Source organism: Callorhinus ursinus, unplaced genomic scaffold, assembly GCF_003265705.2.
Source record: "Callorhinus ursinus isolate GAN/ISIS: 27379988/994484 unplaced genomic scaffold, GSC_fseal_2.0 scaffold13, whole genome shotgun sequence".
NCBI lineage: Eukaryota > Metazoa > Chordata > Mammalia > Carnivora > Otariidae > Callorhinus > Callorhinus ursinus.
In genome coordinates this window covers 28,158,816-28,184,361 of record NW_027397075.1, presented here as the reverse complement: position 1 = coordinate 28,184,361, position 25,546 = coordinate 28,158,816, and the positions used below count along the sequence as shown (strand labels likewise).

At 39.4% G+C, this 25,546-nt stretch overlaps 1 protein-coding gene across 1 annotated transcript in view; it reads left to right on the top strand.

The window, feature by feature from the left end:
- The window catches only part of F5 (coagulation factor V), a 70,741-nt gene extending 47,760 nt beyond the window's left edge, over window positions 1-22,981 (top strand). Inside the window, 14 exon segments of the mRNA XM_025877791.2 lie at window positions 1-12; window positions 14-511; window positions 3,206-3,368; window positions 4,138-4,374; window positions 5,215-5,428; window positions 7,341-7,520; window positions 9,430-9,546; window positions 10,470-10,541; window positions 11,467-11,570; window positions 11,999-12,154; window positions 14,355-14,499; window positions 16,229-16,380; window positions 19,127-19,309; window positions 21,240-22,981. The exon segment at window positions 1-12 is cut by the window's left edge and continues 1,861 nt beyond it. Of these exon segments, the coding sequence (XP_025733576.1) occupies window positions 1-12; window positions 14-511; window positions 3,206-3,368; window positions 4,138-4,374; window positions 5,215-5,428; window positions 7,341-7,520; window positions 9,430-9,546; window positions 10,470-10,541; window positions 11,467-11,570; window positions 11,999-12,154; window positions 14,355-14,499; window positions 16,229-16,380; window positions 19,127-19,309; window positions 21,240-21,386 (2,380 nt within the window). The 3' untranslated portion in view covers window positions 21,387-22,981.
- The last annotated feature ends 2,565 nt before the right edge of the window (window positions 22,982-25,546 follow it).

Sequence of the window (25,546 nt, the reverse complement as noted above, 5' to 3'; positions counted from 1 at the left end):
ATCAGATGCTCCCTTCCCCAGACCTCAACCAGGCAACTCTCTCTCCAGACATTAGTCAAACGGCCCTTCTTCCTGATCTAGAGACATCACTTCCTGAGACATCCTACACCCCTGAATCTAGTGAGTCAGTGCTTCTTCCAGAATTTGGTCAGACTTTCCCTTATCCAGACCTAGGTCAGGTGCCATCTCTCCCACCATCTCCTACCCTAAAGAGCAATTTTATGCCAAGAGAACTTAATCCACCCATTGTAGTAGGCCTCAGTGCAAATGGTGGAGATTATATTGAGATTATTCCAAGGCAGAAGGAAGAGAGCAGTGAAGAATACACTGCTGAAATTGATTACGTGGCCTATGATGACCCTTACCAAACTGATACTAGGACAGACATTAACTCCTCCAGAAATCCTGACAACATTGCAGCATGGTACCTCCGCAGCAACAATGGAAACAGAAAATATTATTACATTGCTGCTGAAGAAGTATCCTGGGATTATTCAAAATTCGCTCAAAGGTTTGGCCAAATTTTCTCTTTTTACATTCTCATTTTTCCACTACTGCTAAAAAGATTGTTAAAGTCCAGGGAAATAATTCTGGGCAAATTATGCTAAGTATAATTTAGGTCCCCTATTGCCACTTGCCCTATACAATTTCCTTTGTCAATTCCAAGGTGAGCTTCTCTACGTTAGGGGACATTTGGACAACATCAGAACAATCACTATAAGAAATCTATGCTATTCTATAAAGAAGCTCCCTCTTCTCTCTCCTGCCCTCACCACACATGTTCCTACCCCCTTTCCTTGCCTCAGTGCAGAGCCCAACCTATCCATAGCTATCTGCTAATCAACATGATTTCATTGAAGTTGGCTTCAAATCCAAATTTGTAATGTAGAAATCTCCTTTTGCACTTGGTTATCAAAAAATATTTTTAAATTGTTTACTGATCAATGTAAAGTATACATCATCTTGGTGATGTTGGATTCAAATTACATGAGATTCCAGTAGCAGAGGCCAAGGATATAAACCAGTTTAGAAACAAAAAGCAAGTTTATACCTTCTACTGAGGCAGTCATTCAATGATGATTTACCTTGATTTAAACTTGAGTTTTAACTTGGCTTATAGAATCACTCATTTAATAATTTCATTTTTTAAATGAAGGTGTTACACCGAACGGCCCCCAAGATCCTCTTTGGATTTAACATTTCAGGGTTCCAGCCACTCTTCAACCATAAAGTTGAAGGAGTTCATGCAATTTTATAAGTGGCCTAACTTACAACAGAGAGTTTCCAAGGGATCCATAGACATTTTTAAAAGAGTTTTCAATTCAATTCTGCTTAAGAATGGAAAGCCATGGGCGCCTGGGTGGCTCAGTTGGTTAAGCGACTGCCTTCAGCTCAGGTCATGATCCTGGAGTCCAGGGATCGAGTCCCGCATCGGACTTCCTGCTCAGCAGGGTGTCTGCTTCTCCCTCTGACCCTCTTCCCTCTCGTGCTTTCTATCTCTCATTCTCTCTCTCTCTCAAATAAATAAATAAAAATCTTAAAAAAAAAAAAAAAAGAATGGAAAGCCATAATGGGCTGGACTCTGTATTCTGGGATGACAATACAGAGAAAGAAGAGAGGGAGGGACAAGGGGCAAGGCTTAGTCAGCTACAGAGTCTCAGGGACACAGCATGGTGACCATGCTTAAACTGTCTAAATATAAGACACAGCTTTTATAAAAGCTAACGGTTACACTAAAAATAAAAACCAAAGTATAATTAGAGTAAGCAAACACAATGCATGGTATGGCTTACAGACAAAAAAAAAAATTATTTCATTAATCTGATGTCTGGCATTTCCGTATTAGAACTCTGTTAGTTTAAAACACATTTTCAGGATATGTGGGTGGCTCAGTTGGTTAAACTTACAACTCTTGATTTCGGCTCAGGTCATGATGTCAGGGTTGTGAGATTGAGACCCACGTCGGGCTCCATGCTGGGCATGGAACCTGCTTAAGATTCTCTCTCTCTCCCTCTGCTCTTCCTCCCACCCCCTCCCCCCAAAATAATTAAAAAACACATTTTCCTATGACTTCCTATTTAAATGTAGCACCCATTGCTATATGAGAATAAATAGTTTATCTAGGGATTTCTAAGAGAGGCCCTGAAGGAGTAAGATTAAGGGCCTTTCCAAAGTGGAAAGGGATGGAACCAGTTCCTTCAAAATCTTATATACCATTACAGATATGCAACCCATGTTTACGGCAGTCAAAGTTGCTTTACTTGTCCCCATGTGTTCTGTGAAACTGTGTTATGCTTAGTGTCTGGAAGGATGGGGTCAGTAGGGTAGGAACACTGGAAAGAAGGCAGAATGGGTTTCTCTGTTGATGGCTCATGGTGCATAACAAATACTATGAGACTGATGGATGAGCTTTTGGCCTGTTTCCATAGGCTCGGGAAATTCAGGAGTCGGTGAGAAAATATGATGTGCTCTGGCCCCAGACTGAACTGGTGAATTACACAAGGAACAATGTCACTTTAAAAAAGGAAATGAGAAAAGAATGGCTACTTTCAGAGTATACAACCCCCAGCCATCTAGTGGCCTTCACAGGGGTGACCATTGATACCTGACAGCCCCAAGCCCTGGCATTATCCAATTGCATGGCTTTGTCTGCGTCTGATATTTAAAATCTGCTATGTGATATATGATTATATTTGTTCATTAATGCATTAAACAAAAATCTATCAAGTGCCTACTATGTGCCAGATAACTGGCTAGGTACTAAAAATAAAAGAATGAGCAAATTAGGCCTGATCCCTGACCTCATGGGGTTTTCACTCTAGTATTAGAGTCAGATTCGAATAGATGACCTCACAAATAAATGACACATAATTTACTCTATCTATTAGAGAAATATAAGACTACTACAGGAATATACTGTATATACTATAGCAACACTATGGAAACTTAAGGAATAATATAGAGAGATTTGACATATAAACATTTATAGGAGGACTTACCTAAGAAATGATATGTGAGCTCGGATCTGAAGGATACTTACTGGCTTAAGTTTTTACTTAGTCATATTTTCATTCATTTGTTCTTCAAGTACCAATTAAATATTCATGCTAGATATTATACTCAGAAACAGGGATAATTCCCCAATTTCTTTAAGTGGTCTTTCATTTGTTCTTTTAAACAAATAGTATTCTTATTATTATTTCAGTGAAGACATTGATGATATTCCAGAGAATACCATATACAAGAAAGTAGTCTTTCGAAAGTACCTCGATAGCACTTTTACCAAACGTGATCCTTTGGGGGAGTATGAAGAGCATCTCGGCATTCTTGGTCCTATTATTAGAGCTGAAGTGGATGATGTCATCCAAGTAAGTCATTTTTTGAGCATTGCTAAGATCATCAGAGGAATTTCCACAAGCACCAGAGGGCTGTAACAGTGAAAGGGACAGGAGGGCTATAGGTAATTTATTTTCCAAAATTAACAAATAATTACACTTCTTTTCAGAGACTGCTTGCCAAGTAATTAGATAATCTTCAAAAACAATGATCTCGAAAGAAAAGAAAAGAAAAAAAAATCTCATGAATTTATTTCTTCCTCTCCTGAGCTCCTGTTCATTCCATAAAGGCCAATTCTGTTTTCCCCAAGAAACTTTCTTTACTACCCCATCTTCTCCTGCACATTCAATTGTATTGCTCCTTTCAGGCATTCCCAACTAACCCCACTCATACTTTGTTTCTGCAATTTTGGTCTCCAGGTTTTTAACTTGAATCCACATGTGCAGGTGTCTCTTCATCAGGAGGCTGGAAACTTATTGTGAGCAAGACCCAAAGCTCATTCATCTTCAAATCTGCAGCACCTGCTGTGATCATTTCCTTTGTGCCTAATGTCAATACTTTTGCTTTGAGCCTAAGAACAAACATGTTTTGGTGTTTCTAGGGTCAACTACTTGGGCCCTAGCTCACAGGATGTAGTAAAAATTCGATGAAGTAATATATACGTTACTTTGTACTTGTACGCAATTAATATATCTCACTGTATATATATCTAGGTCTCATTTAATAATTAACCATCTACTTTGGCATATAATTTGGATTTTGCTGGACTTAAGTACATTTGTGGATCATTCTTTGTTCTAGGTTCGTTTTAAAAATTTAGCATCCAGACCATATTCTCTTCATGCCCATGGGCTTTCCTACGAAAAATCATCAGAGGGAAAGACTTATGAAGATGACTCTCCTGAATGGTTTAAGGAAGATAATGCTGTTCAGCCCAACAGCAGTTATACATATGTATGGCATGCCACCACTCGATCTGGGCCGGAAAATCCTGGTTCTGCCTGCCGGGCTTGGGCCTACTACTCAGCAGTAAACCCAGTGGGTACATCCACTGAAAGTTTTTGTCATTCCCCTAACCTCATAACCTGAGTCCACCAGACGGAAGGGTCAAGATGATTTCTCATTAAATGTCTTTCTTTCCATGAGGGATGTATAAGGATTGTGGTCAACAGTCTATAGCAACTTGTCTTCACATGACCGTGAGAGAGAAGCATGTGCTCAGTGGTGAGGAGTGAGGGGTACTGAAGTGGTTGACCCCAGTCAGAGTGACTACCTTTGCAGAGGGAAGACATTTTTTTCAATTTCCTTGAGCAAGTATTAGCTTTCTTTTGCTCCTTGTGAGAGAGCTGCAAAGTCAAGATGCCTTCGTTTTGGGCATGGTAGAGAGAGAGCACAGACTTCGATTTCAATCGCTATCTTGTCACTTACTGTGTGGGCCTGGGAAAGTTACTTGACCTCTCTCAGCCTCAGTTTCTAAAGTTAAAAATGAGAAAACAGTAGGCACTTGGTAATATTTGTTTAATAAGTGAGCTTATTTTTATTATGCAAGATTGTTGTCTGAATTAAAGAAGATACTACCAGCAAAATATTTACTATAATAGTAGATGCTCAATAAATAGTAATTATAATAGTATTGATATTGTCATTAACATTATCATTACTGCCATGCTGAGATAAAGGACTAATCAGAGGAAGGGATGATGAGTGCCACAGAATCAGATGACCAGATGATACCCAGGCTTAGTAAGCTCTTCATTTATAATCTTCAAATTCAGAGCCCCTGAGGTTTCCTTTTCTATATAATCAGTGATTGTCAGTAGGGCAAAGGAAATTCCGAGAAAGAGAAAATCTGTGCATTTTGCTCCTACTGTCTTCCAGGAAAAAGATATCCATTCTGGCTTGATAGGTCCCCTTCTGATCTGTCAAAAAGGAGTACTTGATAAGAGCAACACGCCAATGGATATGAGAGAATTCATCTTACTTTTTATGGTCTTTGATGAAAAGAAGAGCTGGTATTATGAAAAAAAGGCCCAGTCTACAAGGTCTTGGAGACTTGCATCCTCAGAAGGAAAAAACTCCCATGAGTTTCATGGTATTTTCCTCTGACTTTGATCTAATCTCTGAACTAAATCACACAGGGTGACCATGATTCTTGCCCTAGGTCTTCATAAGATTAGACAGGAGGTGCTTCTGAAGAATCAGGAGCTACGACCCACACCAGGTCCTTAAATGTCTGAGGGCTGATGTTGCCCAACAGGTGGTGCTGCACATATAGGAGCTAGAGAAGGTCTGAAAGAGAGCACAGTAGCCTGCTGCAGAACAAACCCAACCAACCAACCAACCAACAAAAAGCCAGTGTGCGGCAGCTGGTAGCATGAATCAAAAAGGAATTGGCATTACTCTGCAATATAAACAGTTAATAAACCTGTTCCTTGATCACTAAAGGAACGATTGTTTGTCTAGAAGAAGTGATCATCCCTGTATACTTTCTAAAGAAGAATGATGGTGGCAGTTCCAGCTGTCAGCAGTTCTCAGGTGGCATCCGAAGCATCTAGAACAAAACAAGATAGGACACTGGGTAGTTGGGTGATAGGAGAATCATGGCAACGGAGCATCTTTTGGGGGGGGGTGGGGGGTGAAACATAGGTACACCGAACTCCATTTCTAGGCTTTTCAGCCCAGGGCACTTGGTCTCAGGGGTGGGAAGCACACTTTTCTGAAAACCTCCCAACCTAGTGAGAAAGTGTAGCCCCAGAATCAGATAGGCTTCTCTCTTGGCTATCCCATTACTTCTGAGTACACTCGAGCTACTGCTTCCCAATTCCTCAAAGAAAAAGTAAAATGCACCGAATATAGCTTAGTTTTAAATGTACTGTAGTTGAAGTCTCTGTAATTAGGTAATCCCCATGGTGTAGTATTTATCAGGGTACCTGCTGAGCAGACCACCTGACTTCCCAGCCTCAAACTCAGCACCTGGCCTTTGCAGTATGTGTTCAGTAATTGTGTGTTGAATTAGTGAATAAATGAATGAATCCTATCACTCAGTTCAATTTATCAAATGTTTACTGAGCACCTGCTATGTTGAGAGTCTTCATTCCATATCCTAATGAGTTAGCAATGCTGACCTAAGAATCACTTGAGATCCATTTCCTGCCCAGATGAGGGAGTAAGGACTGGTGTTAGGAGTGGGAAGACAGGTGCTCTCATACCTAATGTAACCTTGAGGGTGCGAAGATGATCTCAACTCCCCTCCCTCCCCAAATTCACTTGCTCAGTTCCTGAAACTCCATAGTAGTTCTTTTAACTTTAGAATAACATTACTAATAAAAACTTCACTCACTTCAATCTCAGTTAAATGCATCGTAGCCCAAAGCTGTATCATTAACATTTTGTATTATTTTTTAAGGTGATTAAGTTTGTCAGGTGATTTAAACACACACACACACACACACACACACACACACACACACACACACGTTTCACTGAGTGGAGAGTGGATGAAGCCTGAGAACCCTAGACATTTAAGCTGGGAAGGGGACAGAGGAGCTATATCATAGAAATGAGAGAATAAACATGAACCTTGGTCATCTGCCTTCCTAATTTTGCCTAGAACTATCTCTGAATTTAGTAGGCCTCTGGGTGATGTGTTATGTATCCCCTCACACTCTTTCCTCTAACCACTGGAGTTCACTTATCTGGCTCATATCAGTCTTTCTGTTTCTGTAGCACAGGAAAATCCATACTATAAATGTCAAGGATAAGTGAGTGAAGCAGAGAGAAGGGGGAGTGTGAGGTGCGGGGTGGAGAGTGGTAAATTCTGTGGGAAACTGCTGTAGGCTGGCGTGAGGTTTAGCCTTTCACTCATATCAGAACACCCTGGGGTCCTTACTATATGCCTGGGCAGGCAGAGTGATAGGAAGATGGGTGGTAAGGTGGGATGCCTCAGACCTCTTTAGCAGCCTCTCTGCAGATTTCTAATTGATTGCAACTTTCTGTCCTTTCAGCCATTAATGGAATGATCTACAACTTGCCTGGCCTGAGAATGTACGAGCAAGAATGGGTGAGGTTGCATCTGCTGAACATGGGCAGCTCCCGAGACATTCATGTGGTTCACTTTCATGGCCAGACCCTGCTGGAAAATGGCACTCAACAGCACCAGCTCGGGGTCTGGCCCCTGCTGCCTGGTAAAGATCTGCACAATGAAAAGAGATCCCTGCTGAAAAATGGCTAGAGAAGGCAATCTGGGCAACTGTCACTGTCCCTCATTCCCTCCTATGCATTTACTTCTTAAGGGTTGGACATGGTTTCTGGCATAGATCCTGAGCAGAGACATATCCCCAAACTGCATACAGAGTACAGAAAAGTCTGCTAATATATCCACTCTTTGCAGCACCACACAGGCTATATGTGGGTCTCAACTCAGTTCTACAGAGATGCTATGTCTAATGCAGTTTTTCCCAAGCCACTGTGTGTCACGTAGGCCAGGTCTTAAACAGATTATAAAAATGAATCCCACAGGGCTCAGGCAGCTAAGGCTTTCTGTTGGGAAGGAGATTAAAAACTTACTAGGGTTTTGGGATTCTTGAATTCTTGAATTCTATTCCTCACACTCTCACTTTGATACCTTTGGGCAAGTGACTACAGGAATCTTAATCTTAAACTGACTCATGAGGCTATTTGAAGAGGAAAAAGGTGTTTTTTTTTAATGATTATAAAAGCTAAAGGATAAGAGGGGTATTTAGAACTTTTCATGTACAAAATAATGAAAAGGTTTAAACAAACCAGCCATCACAAAGGATTTTTATGTGCCAGCAAGTTGTTTGTAGGTGTATCTGTGTGTGGTAGGTGTGTGGGTAGGGTTATGAGTACTAGGTGCTGCTGATTCTCAAACTGTAACGGGCATAGTAAAATTCTAGGAAGCTGGTTAAAATGCAAAGGCTAAAGCAGAGATTTTGCTTTCAGAGACTCTGATCTGGTAGATCTTGGGATCTTCGGCAGGTGCCAGGGACTCTGCATTTTTAACAAGCAGCCTACTTTCCACAAACACTCTGAGAAGCTAATGAAGGCAGTCAGTCCCTCGCCACTTTGAATGGAGAAGTTGCTATGTGAGTCAGCCTTAGAAGGGCACAGCAGTCCAAATGGGACTGGTTTGGTTAAGAAGGAGGAAAGGGTGTTCTTGTTTGTTTATTCAGAGCTGTGGCTCATTAATAAAGCTATAAAGACTCACTCTCTTAAAATCAGAGACAAGAGGGGATTAGGTAAACTTATTCCTTACTTTTCACCAAATGTAAATTGCCAGATCAGTCCTCCTGTCCATGAGCCTGTGGGAAACACTGAGAAGCTAGAATTGGCTGGCCCATCCAAATCTTCAAATCTAAATTATCTGTATTGGAGGGAGGGGAAGGCTGCAATCTTTTTAGTGTGCTAAAGGAGGATGACCATCAGCTATTAATTTTCACTCACAATCTGGAAAATAGACATGAATTACAGTCAGCAGAATTTAAGTATTAACTGGCAATGGGTAGCATTAAATATCAGAATGGATAATCAGAGGTTTCAGAAATGTCATTCTTTCAGTGATTTTCTGAAACAATTTAGGTGCATCTCTATCCAAATATGTAGACTTAATAGAAAATTTGCAAACATGGGAGAAGGATGTTTGATTTTAATTTTCTTATTAAAAAAAAAGAAAAACCAAAGAAATGAAAGGAGAGAAAGGAAACTTGTACAGTATTCTTGAGGTCCAGTGATGAGTCATTCAAGGTCATTTTCAACCTTAGGACTCAGAAGCTGTGCTGTGTATGGGTTAGCTTGTAACATTATATATAGATAACTGAAAGTTTCTTTCTAGTAAGGGGTGTTAGAGATTTTTTTAAGTCCCTGGGCAATTTATTTTTACTAACGTGTATGTATGTCACTGCTTTGTTTTGTTTTTCTGTTTGTTACACCTCTAGTCCTGCCTAAGAGAAATGGATCATTCTTAATTTCTTTTCTAAAGCCTCTTGTGATGCAGGGATTTAGGATTCTTTGATAGCTGTCAATTAATATTGTTAATTTGGGGTGTGTAATGTTGTCCTTCACTCTCTATTTTAGGTTCATTTAAAACTCTTGAAATGAAGCCATCAAAATCTGGCTGGTGGCTCCTCAACACAGAGGTGGGAGAAAACCAGAGAGCAGGGATGCAAACACCATTTCTCATCATAGACAGAGGTACCATCCAAGAGCCACGTGATGTTTTCAGCAGGAGGGTCCCTGCTGGAACATCACTAACTCTTAGGTTGGAAATATTGAACTCTGGGAACTCTGCATGACAGAGGGAGAATGTGTACCAGTAACTGCTTTTATTCTGACCCATCGTCAGATTGTGCCGCAAACATCAATCTCCTAGGAAACTTAAACCATATATTTCAGCCCAAAGGCATTCTTCTTAGTTGGGGAACCAATATAAAGTGTCTTCCTTCATAATGTGTGATTTGTGGGAAAGTGAATGTACGAAATTTTCCAGACTCCTTGAGTAGAGGAGGAAAAAGATACCAGGAATTCAACAATGACTAGGATAGTCTCTGAACTTGGCATTTCAATATTTGAGAAATCATTCCCATCTGCCCATCTGCCCAGCCAGCCAGGCAGCATTTATTAAGTACTTGTTGAGTACCAAGCACTGTGTTGACATCCAGATATCTCAGTGGCTGGCATTTTCTTTTGTGATCAGAATGTAAATAACTCTGTAACTTTCAGGTCAACTTTTGGGAACATAGACTGAAAAGGGGTAATACTTAATGTTGTAAAATGGCTTATTTTAAGATACAAGCAGATGGAAATCCGTTTAAAACTAATTGAATTTCGGGATTTCCATGGTTTTCCTCTAGGGTATCACTATTTCTGGTAAAGACTAGCACCAGTCTTGCTAGTACATTTACCATTTTATGATCAGACATATTTAAGTCGGTGCCACATAAGGTAGGTGAAACTATCGAATTACTGACTCACCAGAGGTATGATCTCTAGCCATGCAGCTTTTACGTTGTTATATGTATTTTCTAAGCAAAAATTATTCATTGCTCTGTTTGTGTGTGTGTTTTGTTTTTGTTTTTGTTGTTGTTTTGTTTTTGTTTTTGTTTTTTGTTTTTTAGAATGTAAGATGCCAATGGGACTAAGCAATGGTATCATAGCTGATTCACAGATCAAAGCTTCTGAGCATTTGGGTAAGTAATAGCATCATAGCCTTTGGAAGCCATCTCCTACAGTTGTGCAGTATACAGCCTGAAAAACAACCCATGACAACCCTACCTGTTCAATCTATGGATCATTGCTCCTCTCTGGGCTTTTCTCTACCACATGGTAAAGCAGCTCCATCTTGAGGTGCTCATCTGGTAGAGGAAGGAGCATTATGACAGGTGCTAAAACCTGTTGGCATTCCTTTATCACTGCCACCCTCTCTGGTGTATAATGTTCACAAAGAGTCTGTCCCAAGGAAGACCAAGAGCTAGGGCTCCTCAGAATTTCTGAGGCAGTCCAACCTCTCAGCAGAGATTGAGCAAGGAGGGGATCCCTTACTCCTACAACGATGTACCCGTTTCCAAAACTCTCCCCATTCATCCCCATTCCAGGTTTGATCACAAACATAATATTCTAGCCAGATTCACAAGGTCTTATTGGCCAGATACTAACTATTCTCCTGATTAATAGGGCTCTTTGTTGTGCCAACCATTCCTCTATTCAAGAAAGTTTGCTGAAAAAAAAAAAAACCCTAAGCCCAAGAGGTCAGTTGCAAGGGATCATGAGGCTCCCATAATCCCTCCCACATCCTCCCCTTAGGCGAGCACACTCAGCAGCAACCACATCAACATAACTGAGAAAAGATAAACATAACCTGTATGCAAGAAAGGGGGTGGGTGGTGGTTGACAGCTGACCAAGCACAGACCTGAAGCCAGGAAGATTTCATCATCATGAACTGATTTAGTAGCTAAGGTCCGTGTCAACTGCCTGGTCTCCTAACTTCAATAGAAGCTCCTGCAGAGATCTGGTTTTCCACTGGGACTAAACTTACTTGGGAAATTGCTAGTTATATGTTTTGGGGTGTTTTTTTTTTTTAATTCAGAATAAATTTTTTTCTTTTTTGGATTTAGGTTATTGGGAGCCCAAATTAGCAAGATTAAACAATGGTGGGTCATATAATGCTTGGATCACAGAAAAACCTTCAACAGACCTTGAGTCTAAACCTTGGATCCAGGTATATCTTATTAACCTGATAATATTTACAGTACCATAATAATAAAATGACAGTGATTTAATAATTTCTCTTTGTTGTTCTTGCAATGTTCTAGGCACTATCCTAAGTACTTTACTTACTCAAAAATAAACCCTATGAGATTAGTTCTGGTAATAGCCTAGATATCCTTTGTACAGATGATAAAAACTAAGGCACAGAGGGACTAATTAAGTGCCGAAAGTCAGGCACAGCTAGGAAGTGGCTGAACTTGGATTCAAGTCCAGGTACTCTGCTCACATACGGATTTGTATCTAGCCATTTGATTAGTACTTAGACCTTAGGTGCTGGCTGTTTAGTTCTAAAGAATGCTGGTTACACAGTGAATTAAGGAAGGCAGTGTGTGACTTGTTGACAAGGACAGTCTGTGCAATGGCTTTGCTATATTGCAGGTAGACATGCAGAAGGAAGTCGTATTCACAGGGATCCAGACTCAAGGTGCCAGACAGTATCTGAAGTCCTACTACACCACAGAGTTCTCTGTGGCATACAGCTCTGACCGGACAAACTGGCAGATCTTCAAAGGGAACAGCACAAGGAATGTGATGGTCTGTGTGCCTTGTTTCTTTCTGAGTCTCAAGACTCACCCTAGGCTCACCAGGTTGCAATGACTATGCCTATCATTATGTCTTTTTAAAAAATACCTTTCTGGGTGGTTGAAATACAAATGGTTTTCTTAGGGCCTTATGAATGAAAGTTGTACAATGATAGGCCAGTTATTATAAATTAAAGGGATAAGCCTGACTTATGACACTTCAAAACTCCACCAAAAATCACTTTTTGATCAAACTAAATACCCAGAGTTCTCTGATTGGCAGATGGTGGACAGCAGAGTCTTGTGCCTTAAGGGGCTCATGCTAAAAACTGGCCTCTAAGAGTTTTGATTATACTAACTTTGACATTTTATTTTGTTCTTTGTTTCAGTGTACCTGAAGGAAATGGCAGTGTTAATACCAGTTATGTGCTGAGGCAGTGTGCTTTTCAGACTTTTTTTTTTTTTTTTTTCTGCCCTGACTGAGGAGTGACAATCCCCTGTTGGGTCTTTCTGAGACTCAGCCAGGATTATTCCCAAAAACCCATGTGTACTAGCCCTAACTCCTCTTCCTCCCTAATCCCCTTTCCAAAGAGAGCTATCAGAATGTAAGGAGTCAGTCTGCCATTATTACAACTGATAACTTTCAATCTGTTTCATTTTTCCCTATAAATCATTTACTATTTTACTAGTTTCTGTATTATCATTAGCTATCTCTAGTAATAAATTATTTGCACTATACCTTAGAATAGATCATGAAAATCTCAAATTGTAGCCCTTACTAATCAGTCTTGGAGAGAGAACACAGATTACAGTTAGAGTTCATACCTTCAAGACTTTTGCACTTACATTCATGAGGAATATTGGTGTGTAGTTTTATTTTTTTGTACTTTTTCTGGTTTTGATATCAGAGTAATACTGGCTTCATGAAATAATTTGGGAAGCATGCTCTTCTGTTTTCTGGGAGAGATTTTCTAGAATCGGTGTTAATTCTTTAAATATTTGTAGAATTCACCGGAGAAACTATGTGGGCCTAGAGATTTCTTTTCCAGGAACTTTTAAATTACAAATACAATTTCTTTAATAGTTACTGGCTGTTCACATTATCTATTTCCTATTGAATAAGTTGAGATCATGTTTTTCTAATTGATCCATTTCCTCTAAGCTGTTAAATTTATGTGCATAGAATTGTTTGTAGTATTCTCTTAGGCTTTTGATGTCTGCAGGGTCTACAGTGATATTGATATTAGTGAATGTGCATCTCTTCTCTTTTTGCTTTGTCATTCTTGCTAGATATTTGCCTTTTTTAAAAATCTTTTCAAAGAACTGGATCTGTTTCATTGTTTTTATCTATTATTTTTCTAGTTTTCAGTCTTGTGCTCTTATTTTCTGTCTTAGCTGGCACTTTCTGACACTGGTCTGGCAAGGAAAGGGGCTGGGGCACACCTCATCACTGCCAGGTGGACTTCGAAGTCCAGGTTCCCCAATGAAGGAGGACTGCTCCTCTTTGCTGTTGGGTGGGAATGGGAGAGTCTCCACTGATACTATAGTGGTGGGAGCCTTATTAGGAGCTGGTGGGGATGAAAGTCCTGGGTTCCTATTTGGCCTTCTCTAACACAATCCCAGTAAGAGTGTTGGGGTGTCTTGTTACAGTCTTATGAGGATGGAAGTCTAGGCTCCCCACTTGGCCTTTGCTGTTCTGGGTGGAGGAGGGGCCACAGTGTTTTCTATGGTGTTTAGCTAGAAGTAGAGCAATTACTGTCTGAAAGTTCTGTCTTGCTAGACTGCCCTTTCCTGGTCCTGTGGCTAAAGAAAGGAGGTTTTCGCCAGAGCTTTTTTTTTTTTTTTGTCTGTACCCAGTGGTGTTTCCTGGTTGCTGGCTTCTTCACTTCCCAATCTGGGATATATGAGACAAAAATAAAACCCAGGGAGCCCACTACCATGTTGTTCCTTGGGTCCCAAGAACCCTAACCCATCTGCCTTCTCTTCATCTTTCAGTGGCTTCCTGTTTTAGTTGTACTTAGCAGGAGGAACAAGGCAAAGTACATCTACACCATCTTCCTGAAATGAAAGTATCTCCAGTTACTTAAGACCAAGTGATTTAATTCAGGCCACAGGAAAACTTAATATGACAATATTAAATTAAACTGAAACTTTATTATAAAATCACTTTATAAAGAATTGTTCCATAACTAAGCTTTCCTCTCTTCCTCTAGTATTTTGATGGCAATTCGGATGCCTCTACAATAAAAGAGAATCAGTTTGACCCACCTATTGTGGCTAGATATATTAGGATCTCTCCAACTAGATCCTATAATAGACCTGCCCTTCGATTGGAGCTGCAAGGTTGTGAGGTTAACGGTAAGAAACGAAGATGCATTATTGTCTCGCTGCCTCATAGAGAATCAAGCTTTAGTAGATACGGAAGAATGGGTAGAATTATTAGTTCTCTTCAATCACAGAGGTGCCTAGAAAAACCTTGGTGAAACAGGTCCTGCTCAGGTAAACTGCTCATTTACATTGTGACCTGGACTAAGACTGTTCTACCAGCCAGCAGGCAGGCACATCTCCGAACAGTGCCAGGATGGCATGGGCCCTCCAAGGAAAGGCCCTAGCTTTGAATAACGTCCATTGGCCCATTGCAATAAGAACTAAGATTCAGACTAGGCCCGACTCTTCTGAAGTCCAAAAGGTCACACTCAGGCTTTAATGTAATGAACGTATCTAGCAACATTACTGGCATGTATTAGATGTTCAGTGAATGTTTTTGAAATCTAAACTGCTTACCAACTTCCTGAAACTTTTTTTTAAGATTTATTTATTCATTAGAGAGAGAGAGAGAGCTGACGGGGAGGGGCAGAGGGAGAGGGAAAGAGAGAATCTCAAGCAGACTCCCTGCTCAGCACAAAACCCGAAGCAGGGCTCGATTCACGACCCTGAGCTCGAATCAAGAGTTGGATGCTTAACCAGCTGAGCCACCCAGGCGCCCCCCCAGTTTCCTGAAGCTTTGATTGAACTCTGCATTCTGTTTGGCACTCTATGAAGGTACTCAAACTTTTTCTATGTAAGCTGCTGTTTTTCAGGGGATATAATGTGACCTATGGTATAAATAAATCCAGGTAATCATAAATGGCCAGAATAAAATTCTAATATGTAGAACAAAGAGTCACTGTTTTTTTCTTTATATGGTATATGATGTAAATGGTAGTTTGTTCAGATCAGAGAGTCAAACTACTCTAAAATGTGACATTCAACTCTGTTAATCTCTTCAAAACATCTATTTTCTATTCAAGAAGCATTGCTTTTTTAAAAATCTCTTCATTTTCTTGATATAATCAGTATTAGCTGTAGGTTTTCTTTTTTTAAATCTTTTTTTCATGGAGAAAGATATCACTTCAAGAAAATGTCAGCATGATTTACCCCCAAGAACAAAGCGTCACAGAGATGATGATGATGATGGGCAGTCGGCTGGGCTCACTCACTAGCTATGTTTCTCATATTCACAGACCAGCTTTGAGGGACTGACATGCAAGTGCACACCTTGGCAAAATTCTAAATGGTGCATAACATGAATCACCCTCAAAGGGTTGAAAATAAACTGTTGAATGTGACTACCGAGAGTCCACTGTATCTTCTTCTTTGTAGCATTTTTTAGAAAGAGAAATAGAATATATTCTCATATACATAGATACTGTAGGAGTATTTTCTACCTCAAAGAAAAGACAGAAGTTTCCATGCCTGTCTGGAGGAGGAAAATACGTTTAAATATTTAGAACATAGTGTTTGGGTATCAGACTTCCTGGGCTCCAATTTAGTTTCTGATTCTGCTAGCAGTGTTAACTTCAGACAAGTTACTTTTTCTTGCTGTGCTTTTGTTTTTTCACTTATAAAATAGAGGCAATTAGGAGCATCAGGTAATACATGTAGAGCCTAAAAATAGGATTTGGCACTTGGGCAATAACATCATTGTTGGCAATGGTTGTTTTTGTTGTTACTTAGTAGTGATATTTTTTCTTTTCTCCTCGCAGTGCAAACCACCATGCAGGGAAGGTGGTAGTGCATAATTAATCACATAATTTTCTCTTGACAGGATGCTCCACACCGCTGGGTATGGAAAGTGGAAAGATAGAAAACAAGCAAATCACAGCTTCCTCATTTAAAAAATCTTGGTGGGGAGATTACTGGGAACCCTTCCGTGCCCGTCTTAATGCCCAGGGTCGTGTAAATGCCTGGCAAGCCAAGGTAAAATCCGCCTATGAATGGAATTCTCTCAGACATCCAGAAGAAAGCAAGGGCCCTCACTACAGGAACCATGGGGGTCCTGGGAAGTCAGAAAATAATCTCCCGTTTCTGCAGATTATGATCCTAGGTCTGAGAATCTAGGATATCTATTGACTTGATAACTTTAGCTCTGACTTTGGCTCAGAGAGGGTATTTATCATCTCTGTGGTTCTTGGTCTAGTCTTGATTTTTATCAGGGGTGGGCAAATTTCTTCTGCAAAGGACCAGATAATAAATATTTTAGACTTTGTGAGCCATACATTCTCAGTCATAACTACTCAACTCTGCCATTGTAGCAGGAAAACAGTTATAAACAATACATAAATGAGCATGGCTGTGTTCCAATAAAACTTCATTTACAAAAACAGGCAGGGAGTCAAATATGGCCCTTGGGCTATAGTTTGCCAATTCCTAATTAAGACAACTTATATTAGTGATAAATGATTCAGATTTGCAGCACTTTTTTTTCACAATTTAACAATACTTTTCATTTTCTTAATAGTGCTATTTAAATTTTTTTGTTCCCTTTTTTTGAGAACTTTGTGACATTCCTTTAGACACCTGGAGGCATGGCAAAATGCGGCAAAACCAGGTTTTATATAAATCAGTGGCCTAAGTTTAATAAGCATCTTCCAGAGAGTCATAGTGCCCCTAATATTAACCCATTGGATATTCCAGTGACTTAGTTTTAGGGTAACAGTTAATAGTTGACTCATTTTTATTTCACTCTTCAACTGACTTGAAGAATCACAGTGGCATCAGAAATCAGAATGATTCTATCAGTCAACTTAACCCTTCCTTATTTTCTATCCTCCTATGTTTCTCCCTTAAGATACCTACATTCCAGTCCCCTGGACTCCTTAGAATTCCAGGTCCTAGCCATATGTTAGGCTGTCAGCATGCTAGTGGAGAAAACAGAAGAGCTTGGACCCCAAACAGATAGTCTTGGGAACTGACATCTGTGTCTCGAAACTCATTTCTGGTCCATCACAGACTCACGGAATGTAAGAACAGCAAGGGGTTTAAAAGCATCCAGTCCAGACTTTTCCTTTTAAGTTTAAACACAAAGAAGATTAAATCATTTTAGCTTAGTTTGGTGGCAGAATCAGGAAGCCCATTCTCTTGATGGTCAGCGGTCCTCCCACCATTTGAAGCCACTCAGACACCTCATTGTGCAATTTTGCAGAAGGGGAAACAGAGACCTAAAGAAGTTAAAATAATAAAAGTAATAATGTTATACTACATTACATTTATATAATTATATAAATAAAATAATTTAAAAAATGAAAGAAAAAGTTAAGGAGAAAGGATGTCATCCAATTTTTTTCCCAGATAACTCTTTAGATCTGCTCATGGTATAACTTTGTCACCCTACCCTGTATTTTACAGCTTTTTGAAAAATTTTGCTCTGTATACAATTTGCTCTTAGTCTTTGTGATATAATAATGGCTTCAAAGATGAAATACTAATTCTAATTTTTAATGCCATCATTTTAAATCTGGAATTCTAGATCAGAACTGTTTCACTTCATCTTCTATTAGAATCAGATATCTTTATAGGGTCTCTTTAGAGAGGGTAAAAAAAAAATCTCAGCCAGACTGAGACAGGCACACATGCAAACTGAGGCATCTCTACCTCTTTTATACCTATAAAAAATTGTTATGTCTTCAAAACCCTCTAGCTCTCTACCTCTGTATCACTGGTACGACCTGGATTGGATACTATACAGCTTGAAGATACACTAAGAAACCACCAAATGTCACCAGAGGGTGTTACAAAATTAACAAAAATTAATTAATACAATAATTTTAATTCAATTAATTTGCTTTAAAAATACATATAGTATATGAATTATACATATATCTGTGTATCAATATATACACATACATACATGTACACATAAGTGATGTTAAAGAAATACATCACTATTCATTATTTCATATAGAACTGAATGAGACTATGGGGCCTGATAAATCTCCCAAAGGTGAAAATTTGTCTCAGATTACTCTAAAACTCACTTAACCCTTCTGATCCTCTTTCTCCAAGTATGATTAGGCACTTCATTAGGCCAGAGACGGGACAGCTACCATACCATATCAAGTCCTAGTCATGGCTTTATTAGGTCTCTCAAGTATTACATTTATTTGAAATATCAGAAAAGAAGAAATTGGACTACTCCCCCTGGTTGACATAAGCAAGGGAAAGAAAAGTGGAACTCTTTCTAAAATAAGTTAGAGAAAGGATACTATCCAATTCTTTCCCAGATAACCCATCAGCAATATCATCATGGCATTTAAACAAATTTGGTTAAGAGAATAATATTTACAGATAATTTAGCAATCTAATATTTTTTTCTCAAGTACGAGTCATTTATTTATTCATTCAAAAAATATTTGTTGAACACCAACTGTGTGCCATGCATTGGGCTAAGTACCTGAAAACAAAATAAAGTAAATCCGTGCCTTCAAAGAGGGATACAAATAAGTAAACCATTATTGTACGATATATGAAATACTCTAGTAAAAGTTTATATATGTCTGAGACAGCAAACAAAATGGAACAGGGAAGTCCTCTAGGAGACAGAGAATCCTAAGGGATGAAACAGAAAAGAGAGCCTTTTGAGGACTGCACATTTCTGAGTATCTTGGTCTAAAAAATTGAAGGTTTTAACATCTGCCTTATTCATGTGTCCTCATCATTTTCACAGGCAAACAACAACAAACAGTGGTTACAAATTGATCTGCTCAAAATCAAGAAAATAACTGCAATTGTAACACAGGGTTGCAAGTCTCTGTCCTCTGAAATGTATGTGAAGAGCTACACCATCCACTACAGTGACCAGGGAATGGAATGGAAGCCTTACAGGCAGAAATCCTCCATGGTGGACAAGGTACAGGGTGCTGTCATGGCAACAACAAAGCAATTCACAAACTGTTATGACGAGAGAAATGCCTTACATTTGCAAACAGCTCTTTGCATTTGACAAATATGCACTGACATGCGCCTCCTCCCTAAGAAGTCTGAACCCTCGCCCAGCAGGTAGCTCCTCTGGGGACAGAGACCATGCAGGTCATCTTTCCGCGGTGGCTGAGCCACCTGTGAAATAGTGAGAACCAAACACCAGGGGGCGGTGTGAAGCTTAATTAGCTCTGATTGAGAAAGATGGTAGCGTTGTCTCAGTCGGCTTGCACTGCTGTAACAAATGATCATAGATGGAAGCAACAAACACTTCTTTCTCACGGTTCTGAAGGCTGGAATCCAAGAACAGGGTGCCAGGATGGTTGGGTTCCCGGTGAGGGCTCTCTTCTTGGTTGTGTCCCCACATGACTTTCCTTGGTGCAGGAAGAGATCCCATGTCTCCTCTTATTTTTATAAGTGTGTTAATCCCATCATGAGGGCCCCACCTTCACAGCCTACTCTAATCCTCATTACCTCCCAAAGGTCCCACCTCCTAATACTATCCCATTGGGGGTTAGTGTTTCCATGTATGAATTTGAGGGGGACGCAAACGTGTAGTCCATAACAGGGGTCTAGAGAACCTTCCACTGTGAAATAACATCATATTAACATTATCTTGGGTAAACTTGTTATCTTTGAGACAGAATGAGAGAGAGAGAGAGAGAGAGAGAGAGAGAGAGCGAGCGCGCACATGAGAGGGGGGAGGGTCAGAGGGAGAAGCAGACTCCCTGCTGAGCAGGGAGCCTGATGCGGGACTTGATCCAGGGACTCCAGGATCATGACCTGAGCCGAAGGCAGTCGCTTAACCAACTGAGCCACCCAGGCGCCCCGGGTAAACTTGTTATCTTGACTGATCAAATACCCACGGCCATAAAGCTTTTTGTATCATGTTTTTAAGCAGAAGACAATTGTTATCTTAACTGATGAGGAAACATTTCCTGCAAGACGAAGTACCCTATTATACTCCTTAATTCCCAGTCACGTGTTTTTAAAATGCTACTAGGGCAAAACTAAGGAGATGAGCCTAATATTCCAGGAAGGGAAATCAGGCTGGAGCCAGTAAGAGGGGCCACATAGGAGAAGGGGATGACTTTTACCAAATGCTCATCATGCGCTCAGGCCTTATCTCGGTGAATGAATTTGAACCTCTCTCTCTTTTTAGTAAACTCCTGGGTTGTTTGTCTGGTTGGTTGGTTGGTTTGGCTGGTTTTATCTGTCACTGTACCAGGATGTCTTTATAGTTGGGTAAGTATCATTGTCATAAACAAATAGTGACTCAGCTGCTGCTGTGTTTAAATCCTGGGGAAACTGCTGCGGATGCAAAAAGGAAAAAAACCAAGTCATAAAACACAGTTCAATTGAGAATAGAAGGCATTTGCCAAAAAGAATAAGTAAAAACACATGGTTGCATTTTATTTTAAATGTTAGTGACAACTAACCATTATCTGTCACTTACAGTGCACTTGTCATATGTTTATATACTTAAAAAAAATCTTTATAACGATTTCTGTCAGGTAAACTTTTATTACCCCCATTTTGCCAGTGAGAATATAAGTCACCTGCCCAAAGTCACACAGCTACCAAGGGGCTAAGGGCAGAGATGGTTTCGAAGCTGCTTCATAGCACCCTGTCAGCTGCCAGACCTCTTTATTTTTCCGACTCAGATCATGGGTGAGGTGGAATCCCTAAAGAGCTCTGTTAGGCACGTGATCTCATAACTGACTGAAGATCATCTCTGATAACATTGTATGTGTTCCTTGATACCCTCAGCTGGAGCTAAAATTGCAAAAGAAAAAAAATATCTGTAAGATTTTTATACCCATCATATCTCTATTAAAGATCTTACCATATTTTTCTTTCAGATTTTCAAAGGAAATAATAATATCAAAGGACACGTGAAGAACTTTTTCAACCCACCAATTATCTCCAGGTTTATCCGCATCATTCCTAAAACATGGAATCAAAGTATTGCACTTCGCTTGGAACTCTTTGGCTGTGATATTTACTAGAATTGAATATTCAAAGACATAGGAAGGACTCAAAGATATCAAGCCATTTGGAGCGGGCAATGTATTTTTTACTATTTTAAATGTTAATTTTCAGTATTTCCTTTTTTTATATTAGAGAATAAAATTTTATATATGAAACTTTCATAATGTAAACTCCTTGCCACAATTCAGTGAGATGATAACTATTAATTCTTCATTAATCTGAATATAGATGGGAATATATCAAGAACCAACAAGCAAATGACTTCTTTCACAATGATTAAAAATGCTATGTAAAATAATATTTATGTAGTTGGCATGCTTCATTATAGTTCTTTTAAAACCTACACACACTAATAAAAGAGATATTACTTTTTAAAAAGCCATTTATAGACCTGGATAGCTTTCACTCCTACCTTAAAAAAAAAAAATAACAACTGTGATTTCAGAGTAAAGGAAACAAGGTTTTAAATGGTTCATTTTTCTTGACGTGGCAAGAAAAAAAAAATCATACTGTATGAAATAATGAGTGCTTAAAATACCCTGTCTTACCTATATGACAATGATTTTTCTGGCCCTCTGTGAGTAAAGATACAGTCGTCCCAGCTTGTGAATCTGGCCTGGTCTCCCTTGGCACCGATTTACTTATTGATGTTCTGAGTGAAGGGTCTTTAGACATGGAACACAACCAAAATAACCACGGAAGAAATGAACATGTAGCCTTGGCTTCATTCTAGTTGGCACTACAATGGCATACTGTTTCAAAACTAGATTCACCTAAGGGAAAGCTAAAACCTGCAAAACAGCATTGGAACCATTGGCCCAAAGGCAACTGTTCCTGCTGAGACTGGCAAGCCTCTGAAACTCACCTTCAGTGCCCTTCTCTGCATGGCTCCAACCTCCTCTTCCGTCCTCAACTTCCTCTTTCCGCGCTCCCTTCCCTGGGAACTTGGCATTCAATGATCCCATAGACGTTGTGAGACTGGGGAGCTTTCTGGCCTCCTTGAAGTCACATGGAACAGTCACTGGTGAAGCTATCTTTCTATGGAACAAACCACTCCAAATCTTAATGCTTAAAACAAGGTAATTCTCTCTCATGATTCTGTGGGTTAACTGGGCTCAGCTGGGTGGTTTTATGGCTGGCTTCATTTGGGGTCCCCAGTGAGGTTATAGTCAGACATGGCTCTAACCAGAGTCATCAGAAGGCTCAACGAGGTGTTGAAACAGCTGATTCTCTGTCACACTCCATGTGGTTTCTGGTCCTCTCCTCTTTACATGGCTTCCAAGTGGTCTATCCATTGGATGTCTCCAACAGGGGAGCTGGACTTCTTGTAAGGTGATTCAGCCTCTTCAAAGCAAGTGTTCACAATTTAGGAAGCAGAAAGCTAGGCCCAGAACTGGCACAGCCTCACTTTGGTTAACCCAAGTCACAGGTGCATCCCAAGGAGTATAATTCATTGGGACCATCTTTAGATACTGTCGGAGTTATCTATTGCGTCTGTGGGGGGGGGCTGAGTCCTGTGAATGTATATAGGAGCTTCAAACATCCACAAAACATTGGCTTTCATTATTTGTTCCCACCTTTATTGAAATACATTTGACAAGTAAAATCATAATGTATTTAAGTGTACAACTTGTTGATTTGGCATATGTATATGTTGTGAAAGTGTTCCCATTATCAAGTTAATTAATATGTCATCACCTCACGGTTACTTTTTTGTTTTTTTTTTTTCATCAGAATGCTTAAGACCTACTATCTTAGCAAATTTCAAATACACAATACAGTATTAACAACTATAGTCCCTGTGCTATATATTAAATCCTCAGAACTTATTCATCCTATAACTGAAAGTTTGTACACTTTTACTAGCTTCTCCCCATTTCTTCCCCTGGCAACCACCATTCTATTCTCTGCTTCTATGACTTTGATTTTTTTTTTTACTTCCACATACAGTGATACCACACAATATTTGTCTTTCTTTGTCTAGCTTATTTCACTTGGCATATGACCTCCAGGTTCATTCATATTGTCATCAATGGCAAGACTTCCTTCTTTTTTTAAGGCATAATAATATCCCATTGTGTGTATACCACAGTGGAATTTTTTCTTCTCTCTTTTTTTAAAGATTTATTTATTTATTTCAAAGAGAGAGAGAGAGAGAAAGCAGGGGGATGGGGCAGAAGGAGAGGGGGAGAGGATTTCCAGCAGACTCCCCACTGAGTGCAGAGCACAACTGGGGCTTGATCCCATGACCTGGAGATCATGACCTGAGCCTCTATCAAGAGTCAGATGCTTAACCAACTGAGCCACCCAGACGCCCCTGTATACCACATTTTCTTTATCCATTCATCGATCGGTGTACACTTAGGTTGCCTCCATAGCTTAACTATCGAGAATAATGCTGCAATGAACATGGGAATACAGATACCTCTTCAAGGTGGTGATTTGGTTTCCTTTGGTTGTATGTCTACAAATGGGATTGCTAAATAATATGATAGTTTTATTTTTAATTTCTTGAGGAAGTACCATACTATTTTCCATGGAGTCTAGTGCCACTCACAGTGTGCATCCTTGTCATTATTTGTTGTCTCTTGTCATTTTGATAAGTCATTCTAACCAGGTGTGAGGTGATATTTCATGGTTTTGATTTGCATTTCCTTGATGATTAGTGATGTTGAGGATCTTTTCATATATCTGTTGGCCATTTATATGTCTTCTTCGAAAAATGTATATTCAAGGGCGCCTGGATGGCTCAGTCAGTTAAGTGACTGCCTTTGGCTCAGGTCATGATCTTGGAATCCCAGGATCAAGTCCTGCATTGGGATCCCTGTTCGGTGGGGAGTCTGCTTCTCCTTCTGACCCTACCCTCTCTCGTGCTATCTCTCTCTCTAACTTTCTTTCTCAAATAAATAAAATCTTTAAAAAAAGAAAAATGTATATTCACGTCCTTTGCCCATTTTTTATTTGGGTTATTTTGCTATTGAGTCATATGAGTTCCTTATATATTTTGGATATTAATCCCTTATTGGATATGTGCTTTGCAAATATCTTCTCCCATTCAGTAAGTTGTGTTTTCACACAACTTAATGGCTTAGAATGGGATCCTGTTCTGGACAAAGGTTAGGGTTAGGGTTAGGGTTAGGGTTAGGGTTAGGGTTAGGGTTAGGGAAGGGAATTCAGAATGTAAAAATCAAAACTGTCCTGAGGTGAAAAGTATGCTTTGGCTTAAAAAGGCATATAGTATATTATTTACATCTTTTATCATTATTACTTATTTCTTGGAATAGAATCATTTCTAGCTTTCTCAAAGCCACATATTAACCTGGCTGTGTTCTGCATTTTTCTCATTTTAGCCTTTGAGATAATTATCAGACATTCTGCACTTTTTAAAATCTCATTTTATAAAGAATTCTCTTACTGGCTATGTAGAATACCACCTACCAGATAGAACAATTTTTGTACTTATGAACCTGCCATTTTCTTAGAGATGTCTTGTTGAGTAGAATAACACTATGATTTAAAGCTTACAGTAAAAATGCCAAACCTTGTGCTTGTTTCCCTTTGTCCAGAACAGGATCCCATTCTAAGCCATTATTTGAAATAGAGTTCATAACGTATAGTCATTTTTCTCCACAGGATATTTTCATTTCAGAACATAAGCTGCAAAATGGCAAATGACTAAGTCAATTATAAAGAATTTATAGCATAATAAATGCCAGTTTACAGTAACTGTCAACAGACTTCTACACCAAAACCTAGAAGTTGCTGCAGTAGAGGTCACAACTAACATAATTCTTACATGTGCTCTGACTTTGTTTACAACAAATTACTGCCATAAAACCCAGAAAAGAAACTTTAGTGGGTCCTTTCAACACACCTTTTCAAAAATTAATTGACCATATATGGATAGGTTTATTTCTGGACTCTATTCTGTTCATTGATCTACATCTGTTTTTATGCCAATAGCCTACGTTTTTTATTACTATAGCTTTATAATGTAGCTTGAAATCAGTAAGTGTGATGTCTCTCCTTTCTTCTTCTTTCCCAAGATTGCTTGGATATTTGGGTCCTTTTGTGGTTATATGAATTTTAGGATTTTTTCCCTATTTCTGTGAAAAATATCATTGGAGGGCGCCTGGGTGGCTCAGTTGGTTAAGCGACTGCCTTTGGCTCAGGTCAT